The 23,972-nt window shown below is 49.8% G+C and overlaps 2 protein-coding genes across 4 annotated transcripts in view; one reads left to right on the top strand and one right to left on the bottom strand.

The window, feature by feature from the left end:
• The window catches only part of Apobec3b (apolipoprotein B mRNA editing enzyme catalytic subunit 3B), a 15,575-nt gene extending 13,035 nt beyond the window's left edge, over positions 1 to 2,540 (top strand). The window contains exons 5-8 of the mRNA XM_005354188.3: positions 171 to 333; positions 1,131 to 1,389; positions 1,642 to 1,754; positions 2,109 to 2,540. Of these exons, the coding sequence (XP_005354245.1) occupies positions 171 to 333; positions 1,131 to 1,389; positions 1,642 to 1,754; positions 2,109 to 2,174 (601 nt within the window). The 3' untranslated portion in view covers positions 2,175 to 2,540. The remainder of the gene's footprint in view (positions 1 to 170; positions 334 to 1,130; positions 1,390 to 1,641; positions 1,755 to 2,108) is intronic.
• A 15,586-nt stretch (positions 2,541 to 18,126) lies between these two features.
• Positions 18,127 to 23,972, bottom strand: part of Cbx7 (chromobox 7) — a 16,975-nt gene continuing 11,129 nt past the window's right edge. The window contains exons 4-6 of one of the 3 annotated variants that reach the window (XM_005354187.3): positions 22,495 to 22,561; positions 19,901 to 20,255; positions 18,127 to 19,640 (exon numbers count right to left, since the gene is read on the bottom strand). In XM_005354187.3, coding sequence (XP_005354244.1) covers positions 19,483 to 19,640; positions 19,901 to 20,255; positions 22,495 to 22,561 — 580 coding nt within the window. In that variant the 3' untranslated portion in view covers positions 18,127 to 19,482. The remainder of the gene's footprint in view (positions 19,641 to 19,900; positions 20,256 to 22,494; positions 22,562 to 23,972) is intronic. The other 2 variants (XM_013348798.2, XM_005354186.3) reach the window with 2 other exon arrangements.

Raw genomic sequence — 23,972 nt, 5'->3', positions numbered from 1 at the left:
GCGTGACCGTCGTTTCTAACTGGCATCTACGGGCAGTGTGGGGCAGTGGACAGGGTGAGAGGGGGAACTCCCCAATGCACCTGCACCTTCCTTGGCCAGGGTTGGCTTGAGGTGGCTGAGCCCAGAGCTCATATTTTCACACCTTGCCTTGTTTGTTTCTTGTCTAAAAGCCCAGAGAGTCTGCTGACAGAAGACACATTCTACTTACAATTTAACAACAGGCACCGGGTCCAACCAGTCCAGCACCGCTACTACCGAAGGAAGACCTATCTATGCTACCAGCTGGAGCAGTGCAGTGACCAAGGGCCACTCAAAGGCTGCCTGCAAAACAAGGTGCCACATGGGTTCTCAGAGCCAGATGGAGAGGCAGCCAGGGACTTCCCCTCTCCAGTACATCATGCACACTTTGAGGGTCCTAGCTTTCACTTCCCTCTCTTTTTGTTTTGCACACACTGGGGCTCAGTCTTTCTTGCTGGCCCTGGATCTTGCGAGGCTGTAACCTTGCATAGCTCACGCTTCTGCCCTTCAAGGTGCCCTCACTCGGTGTTTGAGCACCCTCCCAGCTTAGCCTTTTTACTGCATTGAAGAAACACACAGAGACCTCTTCACTGCTGTCTCCCAGCCTGAGTCCTTATTCAAACATCTTTGAAAAGCTCTTGCCCTGCATAGTGGCCCACATCATTAATTCCAGTGCTCGGGAGGCAGAGGTGGGTGGATCTCTGTGAGTTGAAGGCCAGCCCCGCTCTGTCTATATAGTGTGAGTTTCAGGATAGTCAGGGCTTTACAGAGAGACCCTGTCTTTAAAAAAAAAAAAATCAAAAGAAGAAAAGAAAACCTCTCTAGTCAGTATCCTGAAGTGAGGTCACAGCACTGGGGACCATAACTTGAAAGTACCAACTGTTCGCTGACCCCTTCTCTCTGTGCACCTCTGAGATCCCTGTCAAGTTTAGAAAAGGCTGTGGTGCTTTGGGAATGTGGAGTTAGTGGGTGCGTGCTCTCCTCGCACTAGGCAAGACATTAGGATAGTCACAAGAAAGAGCCCCTGGTCTCCAAGCTTGCCCCCAGCCACATGATGTCTGGATTCTTTCTGCCTTCCAACTCTTCCTTCTCTCTGCCTGGACTCCCCTCAGAAAGGTAAACACGCAGAAATCCTCTTCATTGATGAGATGCGTTCCTTGAAGCTGAGTCAAGAGCGGATCACCTGCTACCTCACATGGAGCCCCTGCCCGAACTGTGCCCAGGAACTGGCTGCATTCAAAAGGGATCACCCGGGCCTAGTCCTGCGCATCTATGCCTCCCGTCTCTACTTCCACTGGCGGAGGAAGTACCAGGAGGGGTTGTGTTCTCTGTGGCGATCAGGGATCCAGGTGGACGCCATGGACCTCCCACGTAAGAAGGGACCACAGCCACCAGTGGGCAAAGGTTTCCCAGCTCCAAGAGGACTAGTCATACCCAGGAGGATGGGGGAGACCCTGGGCAGGAAAGAAGGGTGCTGGCTCTGCTGAGGCCAAAGATTTGCCTCCACTCAGAAGGGCGGGTTCTATGGGGAGAGTAATACCCTGGGAGGGGAAGGTGGGAGGAGGATGGAGGAAAGTCTCTGGAAGCCTAGGGCCTCGCTGGCTACCCTCTTTTCCATCTCAGAATTTACTGACTGCTGGATAAACCTTGTAAACCCCCACGGGCCGTTCAGGCCATGGAAGGATCTGGAGAAAAACAGCAGGAGCATACAGAGACGGCTCTGGAGGATCAAGGAGGTGAGATCAGAGATCCGCCTTGCTACAGACTCCGCCCTCTTACTTTAGGCCCCTCCTACTGTAGACACCGCCTCCGGCTTCAGGCTCCACCCCCTTCCGCAGTAGGGGTGCTTACTGTAGGTTTCTTTCCATTAGCTGGGTTTTGGAGGCCCTACTGTCCACACCCCGCCCCCCACATCCTCCTCTCTAGACGTCTTTTGTTCTCTCCCACCAGGGCCTCCCAGTCCTTGGCTTCTCTGCCTCCCTCAGGCGCTCTTCTCACCTCTTTGTCCCTGTTCTTTCCTTGAACATCCCTGTGGCGTCTCTGCTCCCTTTTTCAAGCCCAGTCGCACAACCTAATTTCTCTCTCAACAGTCCTGGGGTCTGCAAGACTTGATGAATGACCTTGGAAATCTACAACTTGGACCCCCATTGTCCTGAATGGCAAGAAGAGATTCAAGACAGTCTCTAGCGTGTCTTTTGGCTTCCATCCCAACACCAGATCCAGAAGACTTTGTTCTCTTCCTGTTTTTGGTTTTTGGTTTTGTTTTGGTTGGTTTTTTGAGACAGGGTCTCACTGTGTAGTTTGCTACTCTGGAACTCACTACTAAACCAGGCCTGTCTGAAACTCATGGAGATCCACCTGCCTCTGCCTTCTGAGTACTAGGATTAAGGCATGCTCCACCATTCTGGGGATTGCCCACCATCCCAGAACTTTCCTTCCTCTCTTATATTATCGTTTTATCTTCAGTTTTCATTGGTAGGTGCTTAATTTTGTAATTGAAAATTTTAAATTGGACTGGGCATGGTGGCTCACACCCTTAATCCCAGTAACTGGGAGGCAAAGGCAGGAGGATCTCTGAAAGTTGGAGGGCAGCCTGGTCTACATAGCAAGCTCCAGAACAGCCAGGAACTTCTACACGGGGAAACCCTGTCTCAAAAAAGACAAATAAATAAATAAATAGGAAAAAGAAAGAAAAGTTAAGTTGGCCATTGTTGTTCCTTTGCGGAACTACAGTTCCCAGCGTTCTCCTGGATATGGACATATTCCCAGAAGCCTTTGCATTCCCCGTTAAAAAGTGAGAGCCTCCACGAGCTCTCTCTCTCTCTCTGCCCGCCTTTCCTGTCGTGTCTGCACACCTTTACCTATTTGTTGTTACCCCTTCCCCATTAAAAGTGCACCCACGTGGGACCGCCGCGTGTCTGTGTCTTCTTCCTCGAGTAACGTCTTTACCCTCTAACCCGCAGACAAGAAAGCCAGCCAGAAATTAAGAACAACATTTTGGACAACAGCCATGATGGGTCATATCTGTAATCGACACTTGAGAGGCTGAGGCTAGAGGATTGACACAAGTTTGAGGTCAGCCTGGGATACACAGTAAAATCCTGTCTTAAAAATTTTTTTAAAGCCTGGAGGTGGTGGCGCACACCTTTAATCCCAGCACTTGGGAGGCAGAGGCAGGCAGATCTCTGTGAGTTCGAGACCAGCCTGGTCTACAAGAGCTAGTTCCAGGACAGGCTCCAAAACCACAGAGAAACCCTGTCTTGAAAAACAAAAACAAAACAAAACAAAAAAAAATCAAGAGAAGAAACAGTTGAGTTTTTGTTTGTTTGTTTGTTTTGAGACACAGTTTAAGGGGCTGGAGAGATGGCTCAGAGGTTAAGAGCACTGGCTGCCCTTTCAAAGGTTCTGAGTTCAATTCCCAGCAACCACATGGTGGCTCACAACCATCTGTAATGAGATCTGGCGCCCTCTTCTGGCATGAACACCTACATGCAGGCAGAACACTGTATACTTAATAAATTTAAAGAGAGAGAGAGAGAGAGAGAGAGACAGTTTAAGCCCCCTGGGTGCTGGGATTAAAAGTGTGTGCCACCACTACTACCTGGCTAGAACAAATAGTTTTAAAATCCAAATTCCTGAGTGTTAGGTATTTTGTCTTAAGCCGAACCTCTCCATCTGGCCAACACAAATAATTCCAATCAAACCAAATCAGACCAAATAAAATATGCCCATGTTTAATGCAATACTCCCAGGTGGCCCTGGGAAAAACATGGAGAGGGAAAGAGAGAGAAAGGGAGACCAGGCAAAACCCGGAAACCACCTGTTCATTCTCTGAGGGGGTAGTTTAAATATCCTGAGGGAGTGGTCCTGACCTTCCCTGGGGAGGGGTCACCGTTTGGCGGGCTTTCTCAGAGGTGGAGTTTGGTCTGAGGCAACTCCCAGGGGAGGGGCTTATGCCAGAAGCTGGGGTGAAGCCCCCCAGCCAAACACTGAGTTCCTCTCTAAGAAGGTGGACCACAAGGTTGCTCACCAATCAGAGTGGGATTGACAAGAGCAGGGAGTGGAGATATGGCCCACAGGGACGCAGACTTGCTGCTCATGAAGATCAGTGTTCAAGATCCCAGCACCCACCTCCAGCCTCTAACCCAGCTCTTACTCCAGCTCCAAGGTATCTGATGCCTTTTCCTGGACTCTGTGGGCACCCTGCTCCCATATATCTATATATACATAAACTAGACATATATACATATATGTATATATACATAGAACAAAAAGTCTGTGGGCAAATTCCCTATAGAGTGTGGAATATTTAGATTGTTTTGTATTTTCAGTGAGCTCTGTCCCTCCCAAATCTCTATTATGTGCCTAAATAAACAGGTTAAGGCAGACTTGACTATCCCCCAGCAGTACTGCAGAGGTTAAGGCAGAAGGATCTCAGTCAAGTTCAAGGCCAGCCTAGGTAATTTAGGAAGATGTGTCTGTAGCCAGGAAACAGAAGTGAATGCTGGCATTTCCCTGGCTTTCTGTTTCCCTCTTACTCTGTCCAGGGCCCCAACCCCTGGGAAGGTGTCACCCACATCAGGGTGAGTCCTCTCAAACCTTTCTGGGGATCTGGGAGATGGTCAGCAGGTAAGGTGCTTGCTGTGCCCCAAGGGGACCTGAGTTTGGATCCTAGGTGTGACGTTACCTGACAAGAACCCCAGTGCTGTTGGGATTGGGGAATTTAGGGATAGGAATATTCCCCAGAGCTCGTTGGCCAGTCAAGTTAGCTAAAACGGTGAGCCCTGGACCCTGCCTGGGTTTGGTGAAAGACTCTTTCTCATTAATTAGTCGCCAGGCATCATGGTCCATGTCTGCAGTCGCAGCTTCCTACCTACAGAGGCAGGCAAATCTCTGGAGTACCAGGTCAGCCTTGTCTACATAGGGAGTCCAGGCCAGCCTGTCTCAAAAACAAACTAACTAAATAAATAACTAAAGAGAAATACAATAAAGGAAGTCAACTGACATTAACCTCTGGCCTCTACATGGACATGTGTACCCCCTACACACACACACAAACACACACACACACACACACACACGCGGGCGCGCACAAACCTCACAAGGAAAATGACACGGACCTCTTTGGAAACACTGTTAAAGGCAAATCCGAAGGTGTTCTCTATGTGATTCCAAATCCAGTCAGGCTGACAGTGATAATCATCTTTGAAAGGTGTTCTTGCCAATTTAACAGCTAAACATGTCACTAGAACATTCCATCTTGATCCTCAAAGACTTACAGCCAGTTCATTTCAGAATGCATTTAGCTCATTTGTAAGGTACCCCAAATCTTTTTTTCCTTGTTATTTTATCTTATGTGTCTGGGTGTTTTGCCTGCGTGTGTGGCTGTGCACCATGTGCCCCATGCACACAGAGGCCAGAGGAAGGATTTAGATCCCCTGGGTTGAATTTGCAGATGGGTGAGAACCACTCTGTGGGTACTAGGAATCGAACCTGGGTCCTCAGGAGATCCTGTCCTTTGCTCCTTCCGAAGTGGGTCCATGTTTGTCTCTCTTAGGGTCCTCTTTGCTGCGGTCTGGGTTCTCTGCTGTTGTGGGCTGTAGGCTTGCTAACCTTTGCTTTGTATCTATTTATGAGTGAGTTTATACTATATTTGTCTTTCTGGGTGTGGGTTACCTCACTCAGGATGGCTTGTTCTAGTTCTGTCCATTTGCTTGCAAATTTCAAGATGTCATTGTTTTTTTACCACTGAGTAGTACTTTGTTGTGTAAATGTACCACATTTTCCTCGTCCATTCTTCGGTTGAGAGGCATCTAGGTTGTTTCCGGGTTCTGGTTACTAGGAATGATACTGCTACGAACGTAGCTGAGGAAGTGTCCTTGTGGTATGATTGAGCATCCTTAGAGTATACGCCCAAAAGTGGTATCAGCAAATGCTCTTAATTGCTGAGTCATCTCTCCAGTCCCCATCCCCAGGGACACTTTTGTGGGGTTGGTTCCCCCTTCTGCTCTCAGCCCCTGGACCCCAGGGACTGAATTCAGGTTGTCAGGCGTTCAATGTGCAATGCTTTTGTCTGCTGACATCTCATCAAATCCGGAGTAGCAATACGAACAAGGTGGGAGTTAAGGCATTCGACAGGTTTAAAAGACACTTAATGGCCGGTCGGTGGTGGCGCACGCCTTTAATCCCAGCATTCGGGAGGCAGAGGCAGGTGGATCTCTGGGAGTTCGAAGCCAGCCTGGTCTACAAGAGCTAGTTCCAGGACGGGCACCAAAGCTACAGAGAAACCCTGTTTCGAAACCGCCCCCCCCAAAAAAGACACTTAATGTCATGATGTAAAGGAACAATTAAACAATAAAATATATTTTATATATATTTTTTGTTTTGTTTTTCGAGATAGGGTTTCTCTATGGTTTTAGAGCCTGTCCTGGAACTCGCTCTGTAGACCAGGCTGGCCTCGAACTCACAGAGATCCACCTGTCTCTGCCTTCCAAGTGCTGGGATTAAAGGTGTGCGCCACCACTGCCCGGCCTCTATGGTTTAGCTTTGCACTCTGATCTTCAGGCAAGCTTTATTTGTTAAAACACAAACAAAATATCATCACATCCCAGTACTTGGGAGGCAGAGACAAGTGGATCTCTGGGAATTCAAGGTCAGCCTGGTCTACAGAGCAAGTTCCAGGACAGCCAGGAGCATGCCATGGAGAAACCTTTTCTCAAAAAACCAATAAAGGAAGGAAGGAAGGAAGGAAGATTAGTAGCCAGTAGAGGTAGAGGGATGGCTCAGACCAAGTGTGCTGCTTCTGTAAAGAATACAAGGCCATTTCCTAGTACCCATACCTGGTAGCTCACAACCATTTCTGCCTCCTGCTCCAGGGGACCTGACTCCTCTGGCCTCCATGGGAACCTATAGTCATGTGTGCGTGCGCGCGCGCGCACACACACACACACACACACACACACACATTAAAAATTAAATAGAAGCCAAATACATGAAGGAAAAACTATCTGAAATCCCAGATTTGGCTGGAGTGGTAATGTTGGTAGCTCAAGGTGAACAATGCTTGGTTTAATCATGTAGCCCTCTCCCCTTTCTCAAGACCTTTGTTTCCCCCAGAGCTAAGAGTGTCTGCGTGGCTCAGCCTGCCAGTGGAAAGAAACATCTACTGGGAGAGCATTTAGATTTCAGAGACAGACAGACAGACAGACAGACAGACAGACAGACAGACAGACGTTAGACCTATTTGGTTAGATGAGGTCTAAGCCATTTGTGTGGGTGTAATGAACATTGTATTGGTAAATTGTAGTATGTTGTTTAAACTCAGTGAGAGTCTGGTTCTGAAGGTGGGGTTGCTCCCCTCCACCTACTTCAGACGCAAGCACGTTTACACCATGTGTTCCCCAAGGCCCCTTGTCTAGGGATGGGCTGGCCACATAACTGTGAGAGGGAGGAGAGGACCCACAGAACAGCCCAAGAGTAAAAACAGCATTCTAAATAGAGCTAAAAGAGCCGTGGTGGAGGCACACGGCTTTAATCCCAGCACTCGGGAGGCAGAGGCAGGTGGATCGCTGAGTTTGCTGCCAGCCTGGACCACAGAGCAAGTTCCAGGACAGCCAAGGCTACACAGGGAGACCCTGTCTCAAAAAACAAAAACAAACAAACAAAAAAGAGCAGCTAGAAGGTCAGCCATGTCCCAGGATAGAAAAGAAGCTGGGGTTCAGCCATGGAAGCAACAGGGAACTCCAGCTGACTGCCTCTACTTCCCCAGGGCTTTCTGCTGGGTGTCATGAGCACCTTACTGAATGACATTGTCTCTGTTTGTTCTTTGATTTGGAAGCCTTACCGGAGGAGCACTGTGCTCTGCCCAGGATGCTAGGGTGGAAACACAGCTGGCTGCCTTAATGAGGCTTTCCCAGTTGGTTTTTGCTGGATGTTTTAAGCCCCATTTAATGATGCTTTGTTATTGCTGTTTATTCTTTTACTTTGGCTTGAGGTTTACTAAATAAACTTACTCATTAAACCACAACTATGGCTACTAGAGATCATTCTCAGAGCCAGGGGGATAAAGCAGGGAGGCAGCAAGCCTGGAAGAAAAGACATGCACGCATAACACAAGGGGGCCGTTTCGCATAATATATAAAGAGTACCTGAAAACCAAACAACACATGGGGAGACCTGAGATACCACCCCTCCCCCTCCCCAGAATCAATCAGGAAAAGGTGACTGTGGCCAAATCAGTCAGCAGCCCTCATCACAGCCAAGCAGCACCATGGGGTCGGCCCTGACCCTATCAGATCTCTGACAGCATGGGCGGTGGATGTTTTTAAACCAACACTGTGTGGCAAGCAGACTGCACCGGGCCACCTACTCATTTCATTCTGAGTTGCACCATTCAACTCAGAATGAAACTCGTACCTGCGAAATGCTTCCGCTGCTGATTCTAACGTCAATGTGTCTCTCTCACTTCCTACCAAGGCTAGGGGCTCCTCGGATGCCAAGTGGGGCTCTTTGGCCTCTGAAGAGACCCAGAAGCGCTGGGAGTCCTCACTTCTGGGTACCGCAGCTGATGAGGAAGAACTGGAGTGCTGGTAGAGCATGGGCAACCTGCTCCTGAATCCCAGATTTCAGATGGACACTTTGTTTTTGTTTTTTGAGACAGGGTTTCTCTGCGTAGCCCTGGCTGTCCTGGAACTCTTCTGTGAACCAGGCTGGCCTCGAACTCAGAGAGTCACCTGCCTCTGCCTCCTGAGTGCTGGGATTAAAGGCGTGCACCACCACTGACTGGCCTCAGGTGTTGGGGGGCACAGAGATCCTTGCACTCACAGAGCAGCAGGAGGGAAACCAAGAATGGTAAATACACAGGCGCTCTTCTCAATGGAGATAAAAGACCTGTGTATCACTCAGAAGGCTGGGAGTGTAGCTCTTTACTGTCTGTGGAGGCCGATATCACTCACCTCTGCTATGGAGGCAGGCCTCACCTAAGGATCCCAGAACGACTATTCCAGACTCTTCCCTCCCTAGACCGTTACTCACCCTTAAGGGAGATACCACACTGTCACACTACTTTCCAGCCTGCTGACCTCTCTGTTAGGTTATTCTGGGCCTTGGAGCTACAGAGCCCACCCTCACGGTCACACGTACTTTGTAAAAGAGTCTCTATGTGGTCACACCTTCACTTTATTGTGCACCTGGAATTGGACTGACTGGACTGACCGTTGCCTGGAAACTTTGCCCAAACTGGACTGTGTTTTAAATATGTCGACAGTGACCTGGGTGATGGTGACACACACCTTTAATCCCAGCTGTTGGGAGGCAGAGACAGCCACGGCAGTTATACAGAGACACCCTGTCTTGAGAAACATATGTATATACACATACATACACATAGACACCACACGCACACATGCATGCACACACACATGCTGACAATGTCATTAGACTCCCCGAAGTCTGATTCAACTTGAAATCAATCTATACTGAGTTTTCATTCTCCTCTCGTCAGAAAGTTGGCCTCCCTGTATGAACCTGCAGGGACCTCCTCATGGAAGGGCACTTTTAAGAGAGTCTTTCTTTCCCTCTAATCAAGATTTCATGCAGCTTAGACTAACTTCAAACTCACTACGCACTGAAGATAATCTTGAACTCCAAATCCTGTCTCTGCCTTCATGGTGCTCTGTTTGATGGGTGCTGGGGCTTAAACTCAGGGCTCCATGCATGCTAGGCAAGCACTCTCCCAACTGAACTGCATCCCCAGCCCTTGAGACACTCAAATCGTCAAAATACCTCAATCCTCAAAACACCAGGCAGAACCAAGACCATCATCAATGATGGAGAGTTTGCCTCACATGCCTGAAGCCTTAGTTTCCACGTCCAGCACTGCAGAAAGTACAGGGGACTCAGTGGGATTAGCCTAGGTCAACAAGGCCCGGAGTGAGAACCAGAAGGCCTTTCTCATTCAACTGGTTGCTTTGGAAAAAAAAGACTTCCACACCATCACAGTCCATCAAGAAAGGAAGTCAAGGCAGGAACCTGGAGGTGGGAATTGAAGCAGAGGCCATGGAGAGGTGCTACTTACTGGTTTGCTTCCATAGCTTGCTTGCTTAGTCTGCTTTCCTTTTTTTTTTTTCCCTTGAAACAGGGTTTCTCTGTAGCTCTGGAGCCTGTCCTGGAACTCACTCTGTAGCTCAGGCTGGCCTCAAACTCACAGAGATCTGCCTGCCTCTGCCTCCCAAGTGCTGGGATTAAAGGCGTGCTCCACCACCGCCCAGCATTGTCTTAGTCTTTAAGTTAGACAGGTATTAAGAATTAAAGATCAGCCGGGTGGTGGTGGCGCACGCCTTTAATCCCAGCACTCGGGAGGCAGAGGCAGGCGGATCAATGTGAGCTCGAGACCAGTCAGGTCTACAGAGCTAGTTCCAGGACAGGCTCCAAAGCTACAGAGAAACCCTGTCTCGAAAAACAAAAAAAAAAGAATTAAAGATCAATAGTCATCTATGTTTGTCATACTTACAGTTAGACTAATCAGATTCTTTAGCTACATAGAGATTATATTCTGTATAGACAGATAATCTTCAACCACTTCAAGGATCTGTGGAACATGGCATTTAAATAACTTAGGGTTTTGTTGACTGAGACATGATTGCTTCTGACAGCACGGATCTATTCCCGAGAGAATGTTGAGCACCAAAGATACTCCACTTGGAGCCTGTTTTCTTCTTGGCAAAAACTGGCCTTTGGGCAAAGAACTGCCCATGCCTCAACCATTGACAAGGTACATGGTATCCAGAAATGATAAACAGGACTGTCAAATCTTGTCAAGACAGGGTAAGACAGTTTTGAAAAATTTCTTGCCTTTGAAAATGGTCTGTCAGTTATTCTAGGTCTTAGCCAAAGTTGGTTGCTTCAATGTTGCAAAATGAGACTTTGGGTGACTGCTCAGGTAGCTAATTGTTTCTGTCATTTATTGCTTGCTTTGGAAGCTACTTGATTGTACTTCCTGCTTGCTCAAGTAATATTATCTCCCTTCTCAGGCCTTTGATAGGGTTGAAGATTAGATAATCGTAGTTACTGTCCTCTTATGATCTAGCCAAGCCATTTCCAATACAAGACTCCTTAGGATAGAATGTTTATTAAAACATTTAGCATATGTTCCTTGCTTAATATTGTTTATGCTGATTGTAATTCTAATCTTGTACTTGATATCTGTTCCTAGGGTATATTGTTTTGTATCAGGTTTGGAACTCTCTTACTTAAACAAAAGGGGGAGGTGCTGCGGGAGCTCCTTCCGCTCCTTTAGCCAATAGCCTTTAAAATACCAGCCCTCTTGGGCATGGTCTCTTTCCCTTTAAAAAGCAACGGTAGGGCTGGAGAGATAGCTCAGTGGTTAAGAGCATTGCCTGCTCTTCCAAAGGTCCTGAGTTCAATTCCCGGCAACCACATGGTGGCTCACAACCATCTGTAATGAGGTCTGGTGCCCTCTTCTGGCCTGCAGACATACACACAGACAGAATATTGTATACATAACAAATAAATATTTTAAAAAACAGCCCCGGGCCGGGCGATGGTGGCGCACGCCTTTAATCCCAGCACTCGGGAGGCAGAGGCTGGCGGATCTCTGTGAGTTCGAGACCAGCCTGGTCTACAGAGCTAGTTCCAGGACAGGCTCCAAAGCCACAGAGAAACCCTGTCTCGAGAAACAAAAAAAAAAAAAAATAAATAAAATAAAATAAAATAAAAAATAAAAAACAGCCCCGGCCCCACAGCTGTTGGCTCAGCTCTCTCTCCCTTGCTTCCAGCTACTAGACTCCTTTCCCATGTAGAGGGCTGTTGTCTAGGATGGTGATCTGTAAGTTTTTCCCTTTAAATAAATAACCCTTTTATTAATCATAAATCCAAACTGGTGTGGAATTGTTTTGTGACTTACGCCTTCAGAACCCAGAACAACCTGCCTAGTGGTGGCACCACATAGTAGGCTGTGCCCTCTCACATCAATCATTAACCAAGAAAATGCCTCAGAGGTTTGCCCACAGGCCAATTTGACCAGGCATTTCCTCAGTTGAGGTCTCTTCCTTCCAGTTGGCTGTAGCTTATATCAAGTTGGCAACAACCAACCAGCACTGGGTGCCACCCTCTTCACCAGTCCTCTGACTGATCCCAGAAGAAGCTTCCTCACACCCAGTGACCTGGAGAATGTCTCCCAGAGATACAGGCCCCGCAAGCTAACAATGCCCCGGCCCCACAGCTGTTGGCTCAGACCACACTTGGAAGTAGACTCCCTCCCAAAGATGCAGTGGCTGGAGTGTCAAAAGGACATAGGAACATGGTCAGTCCAGTAAGCACCTGTGGATGTCACAGGCTGGCCAGGACACCTGGTACCAGTACCTCCACAATGATAACAAAGCTCCAGAAGCTTGTGTGTGAAGACAGCTTCCATCTTCCCCTCCCCTCTGTACCTGTGAGAGCTGATAAGAGGGGCTAGAGAGATGGCTTAGTGGTTAAGAGCACTCATTGCTCTTCCAGAGGGCCTTGGTCCAAATCCCAGCATCCACATGGCTGCCTACAACTTTCCTTAACACCAGGATCTGACACCCTCACACAAACATACCTGCAGACAAAACATTAATACATGTTAAAAAAAATCAGTAAGCTGGTGAGGTGCTGGAGAGATGGCTCAGCGGTTAAGAGATGGCTGTTCTTCCAGAGGTCCTGAGTTCAATTCCCAGCATCCACATGGTGGCTCACAACCATCTATAATAGGATTTGATGCCCTCTTCTGGCATGCAGGTGTTCATACATAAAATATAAATAAATAAGATTTTTTAAAAAAGCTGGTAAGAGTGTATGCATGTACCCCCTTTTAGTAATACATGAGACTGGCTCTGGCCACCTCGTGCACAAACACCCTCACCACAGCAAACATTCAGGCCCATCTCCCTCCGCGCTGGTCCTCTCAGGCCATGAGGAGGTCTGCTTGGGAGGTCTGCCTTGAGCTCTTGGACCCCCCTCTCCCTCTGCAAGGGGCTCTCAGACTGGGGGTCACTGAGTAAAGAGCTGAGATCTCTGGTGAGATTTCTGGTGGGAAGCTGTAAGTGGATTTAATGTGAACAGTGTCAGCCCTGACCCTGTGAGCTTCATCCTCCTCCCCTCCTTTTCAATTCCTTCTCTTTTCAATTCCTTTTCTTTTCTTTCTTCTCTCTCTCCTTTCTTTTTTTGTGACAGAGTCTCACATAACCCAGGCTGGCCTCAAAACTGCTGTGTAGCCAAGGATAACCTTGAGCTCCTTGATCCTCACGCCTCCAAGTAAGCAAACAGCGCAGGTACGGGCCACCACACCCAGCTTTTTGTTTGGTTTTGAAACAGGGTCCTTCTCAGCTGTGTAACCCTGGCTTGCTGGTAGCTGGTATTCCCTATATAGACCAGGTTAGCTTCAAACTCATAGACACCTGCTTGTCTCTATTTCTAGAGTGCTGGAAAGGACTCTCTCTCTCTCTCGGTTTTTTTTTTTTTTTGGTTTTTCGAGACAGGGTTTCTCTGTGGTTTTGGAGCCTGTCCTGGAACTAGCTCTTGTAGACCAGGCTGGTCTCGAACTCACAAAGATCCGCCTGCCTCTGCCTCCCGAGTGCTGGGATTAAAGGCGTGCGCCACCACCGCCCAGCTTCTCTCTGTTTTTTTGAGACAGGGTTTTTCTATAGCTTTGGAGCCTGTCCTGGAACTCGCGCTGTAGACCAGGCTGGCCTTGAACTCATAGAGATCCGCCTGCATCTGACTCTCTCAAGTGCTGGGATTAAAGGCATGCACCACCACCACCTGGCTGGAAAGGACTTTTAAAGGGCATGTAGAACCGTGTCTGACTCATACCTGGATTTCTATTTATTTATCTTATTGTTATTTTTTGGGGGTGGGTTCAAGACAGGGTTTCTCTGTAGCTTTGGAGTCTATCCTGGAACTAGCTCTTGTAGACCAGGCTGGCCTGAAACTTACAGAGACCCACCTGCCTCTGCCTGTTGAGTGCTGGGATTAAAGGTGTGCGCCAACACTGCCTGGCCTGATTTATTTATCTTTAAAACAGGGACTCACTATATAGATACAGCCTATATACAAGCAAGGCTCAAATCCACAATCCTCCTGCTCCAATCTCCCCAACACTGAGACTGAAGTATATATAAAGTAGAGCTTGAGACCAGCAAGGACAAGGACCACAGAGGACTCCCAGGAAATAGGAGGATGGGAGATCCATTGCCCCTCCATCTGTTGACAATGGGTGATGGCCAGCTTCAGTCCTCACCCCAGCATCTGCCCAAGGGCACAGCCCCCAGAGCAGGCAAGACCGACAGTGGAGGCTATGTGAGGGCTCAGCATAGACACCCCCTCCCAAAGCTGGCTCAAAGATACTAGGGATGATGACTTGTTCCATCCATCCATCAGAGGCAGGAACTGAGGGTAGATCCCAAATGAGGCCACTTACCAGTGTAATAGCTGGTTGGTCCCCCTGGGACTCCCCTGGGACTCCTGGCTCTTTAGAGCAGCCCTTCTCAACCTGTGGGTTGCGACCCCTTTGGGTCACATATTAGATATCCTACATACCAGATATTTACATTATGATTCATAATAGTAGCACAATTACAGTTATGAAGTAGCAATGAAAATAACTATGATTGGGGGGTCACCACAACATGAAGAACTGTACTAAAGGGTCACAACACTAGGAAGGTTGAGAACCACTGCTCTAGTCATTTGCATCTGTTTATCACTTTGTCAGACTGTCCATCACCAAGTCCTTGCTGCCACCTATGGGTGGCAAAACTTCGGATTTTCCCCACAGCCTTTTCCCCTTGTTGCAGCTTTCAGTAGCTGCAGTTTCCTAGTGGGGAGGATGCAGCCATGTGGGCACGGTCATCAGATCCACTGCCCTGCCCCTTGCAACACCATTCAGGGTAGTGGGCCAGTGGGGACAATGAGTTACACAGCCCAGAGAGGGGTGTCTGTGCAGGAGGCACCTCTGTAAGTCGGTCCAGTACACTCGCCCAATGAACGCTGCCATGTCCAGGAAAGGGCAGACTGGAAGCTAGGTAAGTCCGGCCTTGGACTTGCAGAATCTGCTCATCCTGTGGGACAGAATCAGAAGCCAGTTCCAGGGGAGCAGTGCAGGGTGCTCCTCAGAAGCTGCCAGTGGATCGACAGGAGAAACAAACTAACACAGCACTTACTCGGAGGGTGCCTCTGGCCCTGAGGTTACTGCTTCACATCCAGGAGAGAGGAGCTGGCTGGAACCTGGAGTTGTCTCTGGGAAGTCTGACTGTTCTCATCCCATGGAGACCAAGACAGCATAGGAAGGCAAGGTCTGGTTGATGAAGGTAAGGCAATTGGGCCCTGGTCCATCAGATGAAGGCACTGGCAGTGGGAGCACGGAGACAGATGATGAATACTGCTCACTGCAACCTTGGGGCCAGGACCAATGGCCACCCTACCAAGAAGGTCTAGCCTCTTTGCCTGGATTTTCATAGGCCACCTCTTTGGGCTTACTGTGGGGTTCAGGTAGACAGAGCAGGAGCAGACACCACATCTCCAGAGGCCCTCTTGATATCACCTCTGATCCCAGCTGTGGATGAAGGTCCCATTGCAGGTGTCAGTGACAGCAGTTATCAGTTTCTAGCCCAGGTGCAATACAACAGGTGGGTGGTTGAGGAGGTGGACACTAGACACGCAGGGCCGTTCAGTGAGGGCTGCCCTCCCATCCATTCCTTAGAACTGCACAATGCAGTGTGCAGCTCAGTCTCATTCCACAACTGATACCAGCTGTCCACCTTAGTGGTGTCTTTCTCCTACCCATTCAAACTTCTCACTTTGCTCCCCAGTTACCCCTAAGACACTCTAGAACATCCTGATCTCAGGCTCAGCTTTGGGGATAACGCAGGACACCCCCAAACCTACTTCTTTTCCCTGTCTCCTTGCAGATGGGGTTCAAACAATTACCCAATGTCCAAATTGGAAACTCAGACCTGATCTTGGTGTGTATTCACACACATCCCCACCCCACATTCAATCAAGGCTGGTGTGACAATCCTCCCGCCTTCCTACATCCCCAGCATAAGTATCCTGTGTCAGTTCTCCCTTATTGTGGTCACTGCTATCTTCTGCCCAGACAACTACATTCGTCTGATTTCCCAAGCTCCCATCCAGCTCCACCCTGCAAACCAGTGAGGAACCTAAGCACAGATGTACTCAGACCCACCCATCCAAGCTCTGAGCACCGCCTACCTGCCTAGGGTTGTCAGGTGAGCAGTCTGTGTGAGCACTTGTCAACTCATGATAGACTTGGGTTCTCCCACCTGTGACTGCAGAGCCCCAAGCTGCTGACACCCAGAGTTCTCAAACAAGATATTCTCCCAGCCTCTGATGACACTGCAGAGGCCTTGCCCTCTGACACACGAGCCTCAATTCAGTCCCCAGCTGATTTCACTGGTTGTCTAGAGGGTTCAGAAGATTGAATGACTTGTCCCAGATCATAAACTATAGTTAGGAGACCTGGAGACCAACCAAGGCTGTAGTGTGGGGGTGGGAAGCATGGTGCCACACAGCTATGACACCATCAAAAGAAATAATAATAAAAAAGTTAAAGATAATCTCAACCTCAGTAATTCTAGTTCCAGAGGTCCCCCCATAATCTTCCCACATCTGCTGAACACAGATGTGCTGACACATACACAAATGCATATAAATAGAAATAAATAAATTTAGCCGGGCGGTGGTGGCGCACGCCTTTAATCCCAGCACTCGGGAGGCAGAGGCAGGCAGATCTCTGGGAGTTCTAGGCCAGCCTGGTCTACAAGAGCTAGTTTCAGGACAGGCTCCAAAGCTACTGAGAAACCCTGTCTCAAAAAACCAAAAAAAAAAAAAAAAAGGAAAAGAAAAAATCAGATACACAGGAATTTTTTAAATCATTTTAATGTATTTCTAATAATCTTTGCCTCGTCTACCAGACAAACCATCTAAATAAATAGATGCTATACAGTCTCTTTTACCCATCAGTACAAAAATAAAACCTCACTTTGTACCTGCTGACTCTCCCCAGCACACATGCCCAGTCCCAATCCCTCCCAATACATTCATGTAGTCTGAACAAAGCTCGGAGCTCATTCTGTGCAAAGTGGTCTTGTGCTGAGACCTGGCGGGCGGGTGTGGTCCGCCACTTTAAGAAAAAAAAACAACAAAAAAAAACTATACCACCTAGCAGACACTGAGCTCCTCCCCCAGTGGGCCGGAGGTGGGAGGAACTTGGCAATGAAATAACCATCTTACCAGATGATAACCACAAAGCCCAAACGGGCTCAAATGTGGCACTTTGAGTGTCCACACCAGAAGCTGAGGCACATCTTCACCCCAACCCACAGTGAGGGAAAAGCACTACCCAACCTCTACATTCAAATGGGTGGAGTCAAGGGAAAGATAAGCAGGTGGCCATGACTCCTCGCTTAAGTACTGGCCTTGGAGGGGGTTAGTGTGTGTAGGGGGGGTGCTGTCCACTTGGACACTGTCCAGCTTCAGGCTGAGAGGAACCTGTATAGCCACTCAAAGCCTGGAGCCATTCTCCCTAGGGAGCCAGACCACAGCAGTCCAGAGTCATATGGCTGCCCTGAAGGATCCCCAGCCCAGGCCACAATCTCCCGGAGCTGGTGGGTTTCATAAAGGGTCACATGAGAGAAAAGAACACTGCCTGCTGCTACTGACAGGAGACAGCTGCCCGGAAGCCGCCTTTTCTGCCACTTCCCCCCAGCCTCATGATCCAAGTTGTACAGGCATTTAGTCTCGTGCCCCAGGGATGGAGAACATGACATCTACCAGATGCTGTCCCCAGAATTGTGGGCCAGCAAAAAAAAACTTTAGTCATCCATCCCCACCTTCTCTGCCAGGATTTGGGGCTCTTCCTGACTCCATTTCCTGACCCACCCCAACATTATCTAGATTCAGGACCCAGGATAGAGGTGAAACAGGTCACCACGGGAGACTGCCCCCAATGGAAGCACTGAGTTAACCCTGGACAACTGAGAATTGAGGAGGAGGGGGAGACCAGGGACTTGAGAAGCTTGAGAAAAGAATCCACACAGATACAGGGTACAGGCTCTTTGGTTTGGGAATGAAGAGTCGAGGAGAGAGCCACCCCTCCCTTGCTCATGCAAACTCTGCTTGTCTCCTAAAAAGACTTAGGGGCTGCTGGGACTCAGCCACGCGGGTTCCTAAGGTGGCAGGGTGTAAGAGAACAATGTGACCTTGGCAAGGGAGTTGCCCCTCCTCAGGTAGGAAGGTTATCAGCCTATAGGGCACCTGTGCAAACTAGCAAACTGCCCCCTCACCAGGACCACAGGCTTGTGTGCAGCTGTCTCACCAGAGCACAGTCCAATCCCCACAATGTATGAGGGGTCATCGTTAGCTGTGTCATTCAGGTTGGGTGGGGAGGGAACACAGAAGACAAGGGCTGCCCTGAGAAAGTAGGGGGACACTCCCTTCTTGACTGCCCACACCCACCGGCATCCATGCATGCCCAGGTCAACTGAGCTGCAGGAGAGGGCAGAGAAGGGGTGGTACTAAAAGGGCTGTAAAGTCACCTGAGTCAGAAAGAACATGAACTCCTGTGAAGGAGGGAAGGGCCAAGTGTCTGCGATCCTGGATGGAAGCATCTGCACCTTGCACAAAGCCTGGTCCTATCTGTAGCTGAGAGGGATGCCAACAGGCTCAGGCTCGCCCAAGCTGTCTGATCCTGTCAGTCACGTGCCAGATGTGCAAGGTGGAGTGAAGGTGCCGGGGCAAGTTCATTTGTGCTAGAAATCACGCCATGTTCACCTGTCAGTTTCTAAAGGTGTGCAAGGCTCACATGGAGGTCTATAGACATGGGGCAGGTGTGAACACACACACACACACACTCACGCAGTGTGTGCACGCTGGAGTGGCTGGATGTGTTCATGGGCATCCCTACACAGGCCAGTACTGGGGGGACAGCACATTCAGAGGAGGTTTGGTTGGCAGCCTCTTTTCTGATCCTGTCCCTGGTGGCCAAAGACAGCCTCCATGTCCCACCACAAAGCTGGAGTGGAAAGTCCACAGTAAAGACCCAAGTCAAAGAACAGGGAGGGAACACCAGAGAGCTAGGGCAGCTGCTCAAGGCAAGGTCGGGACCTCCTGGGCTCCTCCGACTCCTAGGATTTGCCTCTGTCTGGGCAGGGGAGCCCATCCCCATCTGCCCTGGAGATGAGACCCAGACAACACTGGCCTTCCCTCCCTGTCCTGGAGGCCCCTCTGTAAACAACCCTCAGGGGGTAAGGGCAAAGTGGTGGGATCTTCCCTATGCTTCTGCTTCTTCTTCTTCTTCTTCTTTTTTTTTAAATTTGCCCTGCTCCCAGCCCCTCCTGTCTCTGGAACTCCTCACCCAAGCCCCAAGGAACACAGTTTAAGAAGACAGGAAGCAGCTGTTCACAGCTTCCCACTGCGGTCTCGGAAGAAGCCCTCGGCAGCCTGAGCCTCACGGAAGGTGACGGTGACGGAGTTGGCGGTGATGTCAGTCACGGTCACTTCACTTGAGGGGAGCGTGGGTGTCCAGGGAGGGGGCCCATTGGCCAGGTCTGCTTCTGCTGCAGCCATGGGACAAAGACACAGATGAGGCATAGGTTGTCACTAAGTGGTCAGTTAGTAGTATCAGCACACAGCCCATCCCCTGATATGCTTGAACCTGGATGCTTAGGAGGGCACACATGCACCTGCCCAGCTGGAGAGGGTGGGCAGGGGTCGGGCCCAAATCAGTCCTCATTGCTCCACAGCTGCACATGGCTTCCAGGCCCTCTGGACAAGGGTCAGGGCCTTTCAGGCTGAGGTCTCAGGATGACTGCCTTACCCTCCTCCTCAGGGGGCTGCTCCACAGGCTCCCAGTCGCCGGCGGCCTGCAGGACATCTGGGGCTGGTGACTCCTGCAGGGAGAGCTCCCGTGGATGGCTGTGACTCTCCAGGTGGGGCCCGCTGCGTGGCGGGAACTTCTTGCGTGAGAGCCGCAGATACTTGTGGGCCTTGCGCGGCTTGCAGAGTGGGAAGGGCAGGGTGGGCACCAAGGGGCCCTTGTCCACCAGCTCAGCTGCCCCCGCCTTGACCACCCCCTCGGGGCTCCCGCTGCCGAGTGGGCGCATCAAAGAGAAGCAGAGCTCCTCCTTGCCCTTGGCTTTGTGGGAGCTCCGCAGGTCCATGCTGTACAGCCGCTGCAGGGGCAAGCCAGGGCGCGGCGGGTCAGCCTGCCCCTCCCACTGCGGCTCCACTGCTTACACGGTAACTCCCCCAGTGTACCCATCTGTTCCACCTGCACCTCCCCTGTCCACGGACCAGGGCCTACACCTGTCCCCACACCCGCTGAGCTCAGTCATCCCTTTTGGCCACAGGATGGGCCTTGCCTCCCCAGGGCTGAGGATCAGGGCTGCAGGGCTGCAAACTAACTCATAGGGGAAGGACCACAGCTCAGTGGCACAGCACTTGCCTACCACGTGCAAGGTCCTAGATTTGATTATCAGTGCTATGCAAAGTTGAAAAAATGAAACAACAACAACAAAAAAAAAAAACAACCCTGGATTTCTGAAGTAAACACACCAAGATCTTTTTGCCGTTTAGAGAGATGTCTTTGTCTCCCAAGGAGCCTTGAAAGCTGAAACAGGATCTTCAGGGATGACAGAGGCAAAGGGAGAAGCTGCCTCTGCAGTCTGCAGGCAGTCCAGCCTGCAGGAACAGAGTCCCACCTATTCTTTGCAAACAGCTGCCCTGGGCCCTCTCTAGGGGCTGGGTCTGTGCTGCCAACTCAACCTCGGTGAAGCAGAACAGGTTGGAACTCTAGAATGGGGAGTCTGCCATTCCCACTTGGAGTAAAATTTGCACAGCTCCAGAAGAAAAAAAAAATTCTTAGATCGAGACCAAAGAAGATCCCATATTACTCAGGGACAGCATCTTTTGCCATATGCCATCAGAGGCCATCCCAGGACAAGTGGCCATCACACAGGGCCATGAGATCACAAACCCTCAAGGTGGAGGAAGTGATGACACACGCCAGTCCCACACCACTCTGCCCTGCCTGCTGATTGCCAGGCACACATGGTATGGGTCACTGGCAGGATGAGAAGGCTGCGCAGGGGACTTCAAGGCTTTCCCTGAAGCCAGCCCTCAGGAGACTTCAGGGTTCACAAGCCATTTCAAGGGTAGTTCCTTTTGGTTCTTTGTTACCTCATCCTGAGCTCCAGTCAGAGCTGGATTCTACCCTGCCGAGTGACCCCAGGCAAGCCCAAGCCTCACTGAGCTGTAAGCACTTCATCAGAGTGAAAAACAGAACACTAGCCTGAGTCCAACAGCACCACCTTCTGGACTTCTGCAGTGTGACTTCAGGCAAGGCCACAAACACACTGTGGCTTCTTCCTTGCTCTTTGATCACCCACTTGACTGGACACCACATAATAGGACTGTCAACCTCCAGCACCACGTCACTGGCACACAAGGAGTGACTGGGCAGTCAAACTTCTGTTCCAGCCCTCAAACATCCTGAAGGGATCCACAACCAGCTGAGGCAGCACCACCTTCCGGACAGACCCACAGAGACCACCCACAGAGACCCTATAACACAATAACAGTTTCGTTTTCCAGGTGCTGTGCTGGGGTAGTCTGTCTCACAGCAGTGGATGACTGATACAACTACCATCTGACATAGAGAGGCAACATGGGTGCTGGGTGCATGTCTAGCAAAGGTCACTTTCTGCCCTAGCGCCAGTTTATGACAAACCTAAAGGCAAGCCATCCTGTCCACTAAAGAGAGCCTGAGGTAATCAGGCACCAGGAGTGGTTAAACACGTACAAACTAAATGCCCAGATGCACCTTATGCAATCAAGAACACATCCTTTCACCCACCCTCTTATAGGTGAGAAAACTCAGGCCTGCACAGAATCACGGAACAGTGTCTGTGGCTTCATACTCTGTTGGTGGCTATGCCAAGACTTAAGGCACCTTGAGAATGAGGACAACACAGGCTTTAGTCTTCTCCCCATCCAAAGAGAACATGGTTCTGTAAGTCTGCTATTCCAAGGTCATGTTCAGAATGCTAAGAGTGTCCAGTCCTTGGATTATTGCAGTCCTAGCCTGCCATGCTTCCTCAGCACATAGATCCTCGGTTATTTGGTGTTCAGAGATTTGGAGAGTCAAAAAGGCTCATCCACAACTTTTCAAGTTCTCAAAGATTGGCTACATGACGACCTCAGGCCCACTAGAGTCCCCATCCCAGGCTGACCTTCCTGGCTCCAAATCTATGTGCAGCCTTTGCCCAACTCCTTCTGCTGAAACAAACCCACTGAGTGTCTTGCTGCACAGTTCTCTGGCTGTGCTGGGTATGCTGAGTAAACGACGTGAGGGCCAGTGCACATGCAGGTGGGGAGGCGGGGGGCGGGGTGGTGGTGAGAGACAGTGGTTACCTGCAGCAGAAGCCGCTTGGGTTTCGGACCTCTCTTCCTATAGCCTGATGCTCGGTCTCTCTCCTCCCTGGGAGTGCAAAGAAGGTGACAGAAGAAAAAGAAACTGTGACATCTAAGAGACATCACCCCCCTCCATCATGTGCCTGGGTTGGGGGACACAGGCCATTCCGCACTCCTCCCCCTTGCTCTGTGGAGCCATAACAGACATTCAGCTTCCAGGGCTCAGCCTTTAGTCTGAAAACACACAGGTCCTTGCTACGCTCCGGGGCCACACAGGGCTCTACCGCCTATGCCACTGAGGACCCTGTAAGAATGGAGCTCTGCTCTCTACTCTCACTCAGAACCAGGACGGCCTTGAGTGTCCTGGGCACTAAGAACTATAGCAAGCTCCTTGGCAAGGGGAGGTCGACACAGCCATTCTGTCTGGGATCTATTGGAACCTGCAGAGAAAGGGTAAGGAAGGAGAAAGACTGATCTGCAGGTGCCCTCCCAACAAAGACACCCTTAACCTGTATGACACAACTCCAGACTCCACATGGCAGTGCCAAAAACATGGGGACACCAGATCCTCTTGTCTGTCTCAATTCACTCCACACATTCTCCCGCAGCCCTACCACGAAGACCTCACAGACAGCAGGAAGGTGGAGCAGGTGGGAGCTCGCTCATTCTCCATTAAGGTTGAATGAGACCTTCTCATCTGGGCTATCCATACAACAGTCAGCCCCAAATGTCTTAAACTGGTCTTGGTGGGAGCTACCACAGCCCTGCCGGGCGATAATCTCCTGATTCGAGGAATGGGCACCTGGCCTTGGCTCTTCCCACAGCTTTCTTTGCCACAATCTAAAACTTGGGCACGGTGCCACATGTCTACAATCCCTGCATTTGGGAGGTAGCCAGGTCTATATAGTGAGTTTCAGACTAGCCAGGACTATATAGGGAGACCCTGTCTCAGAAAACTGAGACAGTCCATAGGACTCTCTCAGTGACACAAACCCTTCACACCAGTGCTTTTCAACCTTCCTAATGCTGCGACCCTTTAATACAGTTCCTCATGTACTGACCCACAACCATAAAATTATTTCATTGTTACTTCATAACTGTAATTTTGTTACTGTTATAAATGATAATTTAAATAGCTGTGTTTTTTGAAAGCCTTAGGCGATCCCTGTAAAATAGTTGTTTGACCCCCAAAGGGGTCATGACTCACACATTGAGAAACACTACTTTAGATCAGGATCTCACCAAGAAGCAGAGAGAACAGAGAGAAACTGTGGGACAGGAACACCATCGCTGACTTAAGAGCAATGATGAAGGGCTGGAGAAATGACTCAGTAGTTAAGAGCACTGGCTGCTCTTGTAGGAAACTCAGATTCAGTTCCCAGTACCCACATGGAAGCTCACAGAATGTTTGATATACCAGGGGGAATCTGACACCCTCTTCTGGTCTGCAGAGGTACTGCATGCACATAGTTCGTGTG

The sequence above is a fragment of the Microtus ochrogaster genome, chromosome 15 (genome assembly GCF_000317375.1).
Source record: "Microtus ochrogaster isolate Prairie Vole_2 chromosome 15, MicOch1.0, whole genome shotgun sequence".
NCBI classification, from domain to species: Eukaryota; Metazoa; Chordata; class Mammalia; order Rodentia; family Cricetidae; genus Microtus; species Microtus ochrogaster.
The sequence above is the reverse complement of the archived record's forward strand: the minus strand, read 5'-3'. Positions and strand labels throughout refer to the sequence as shown.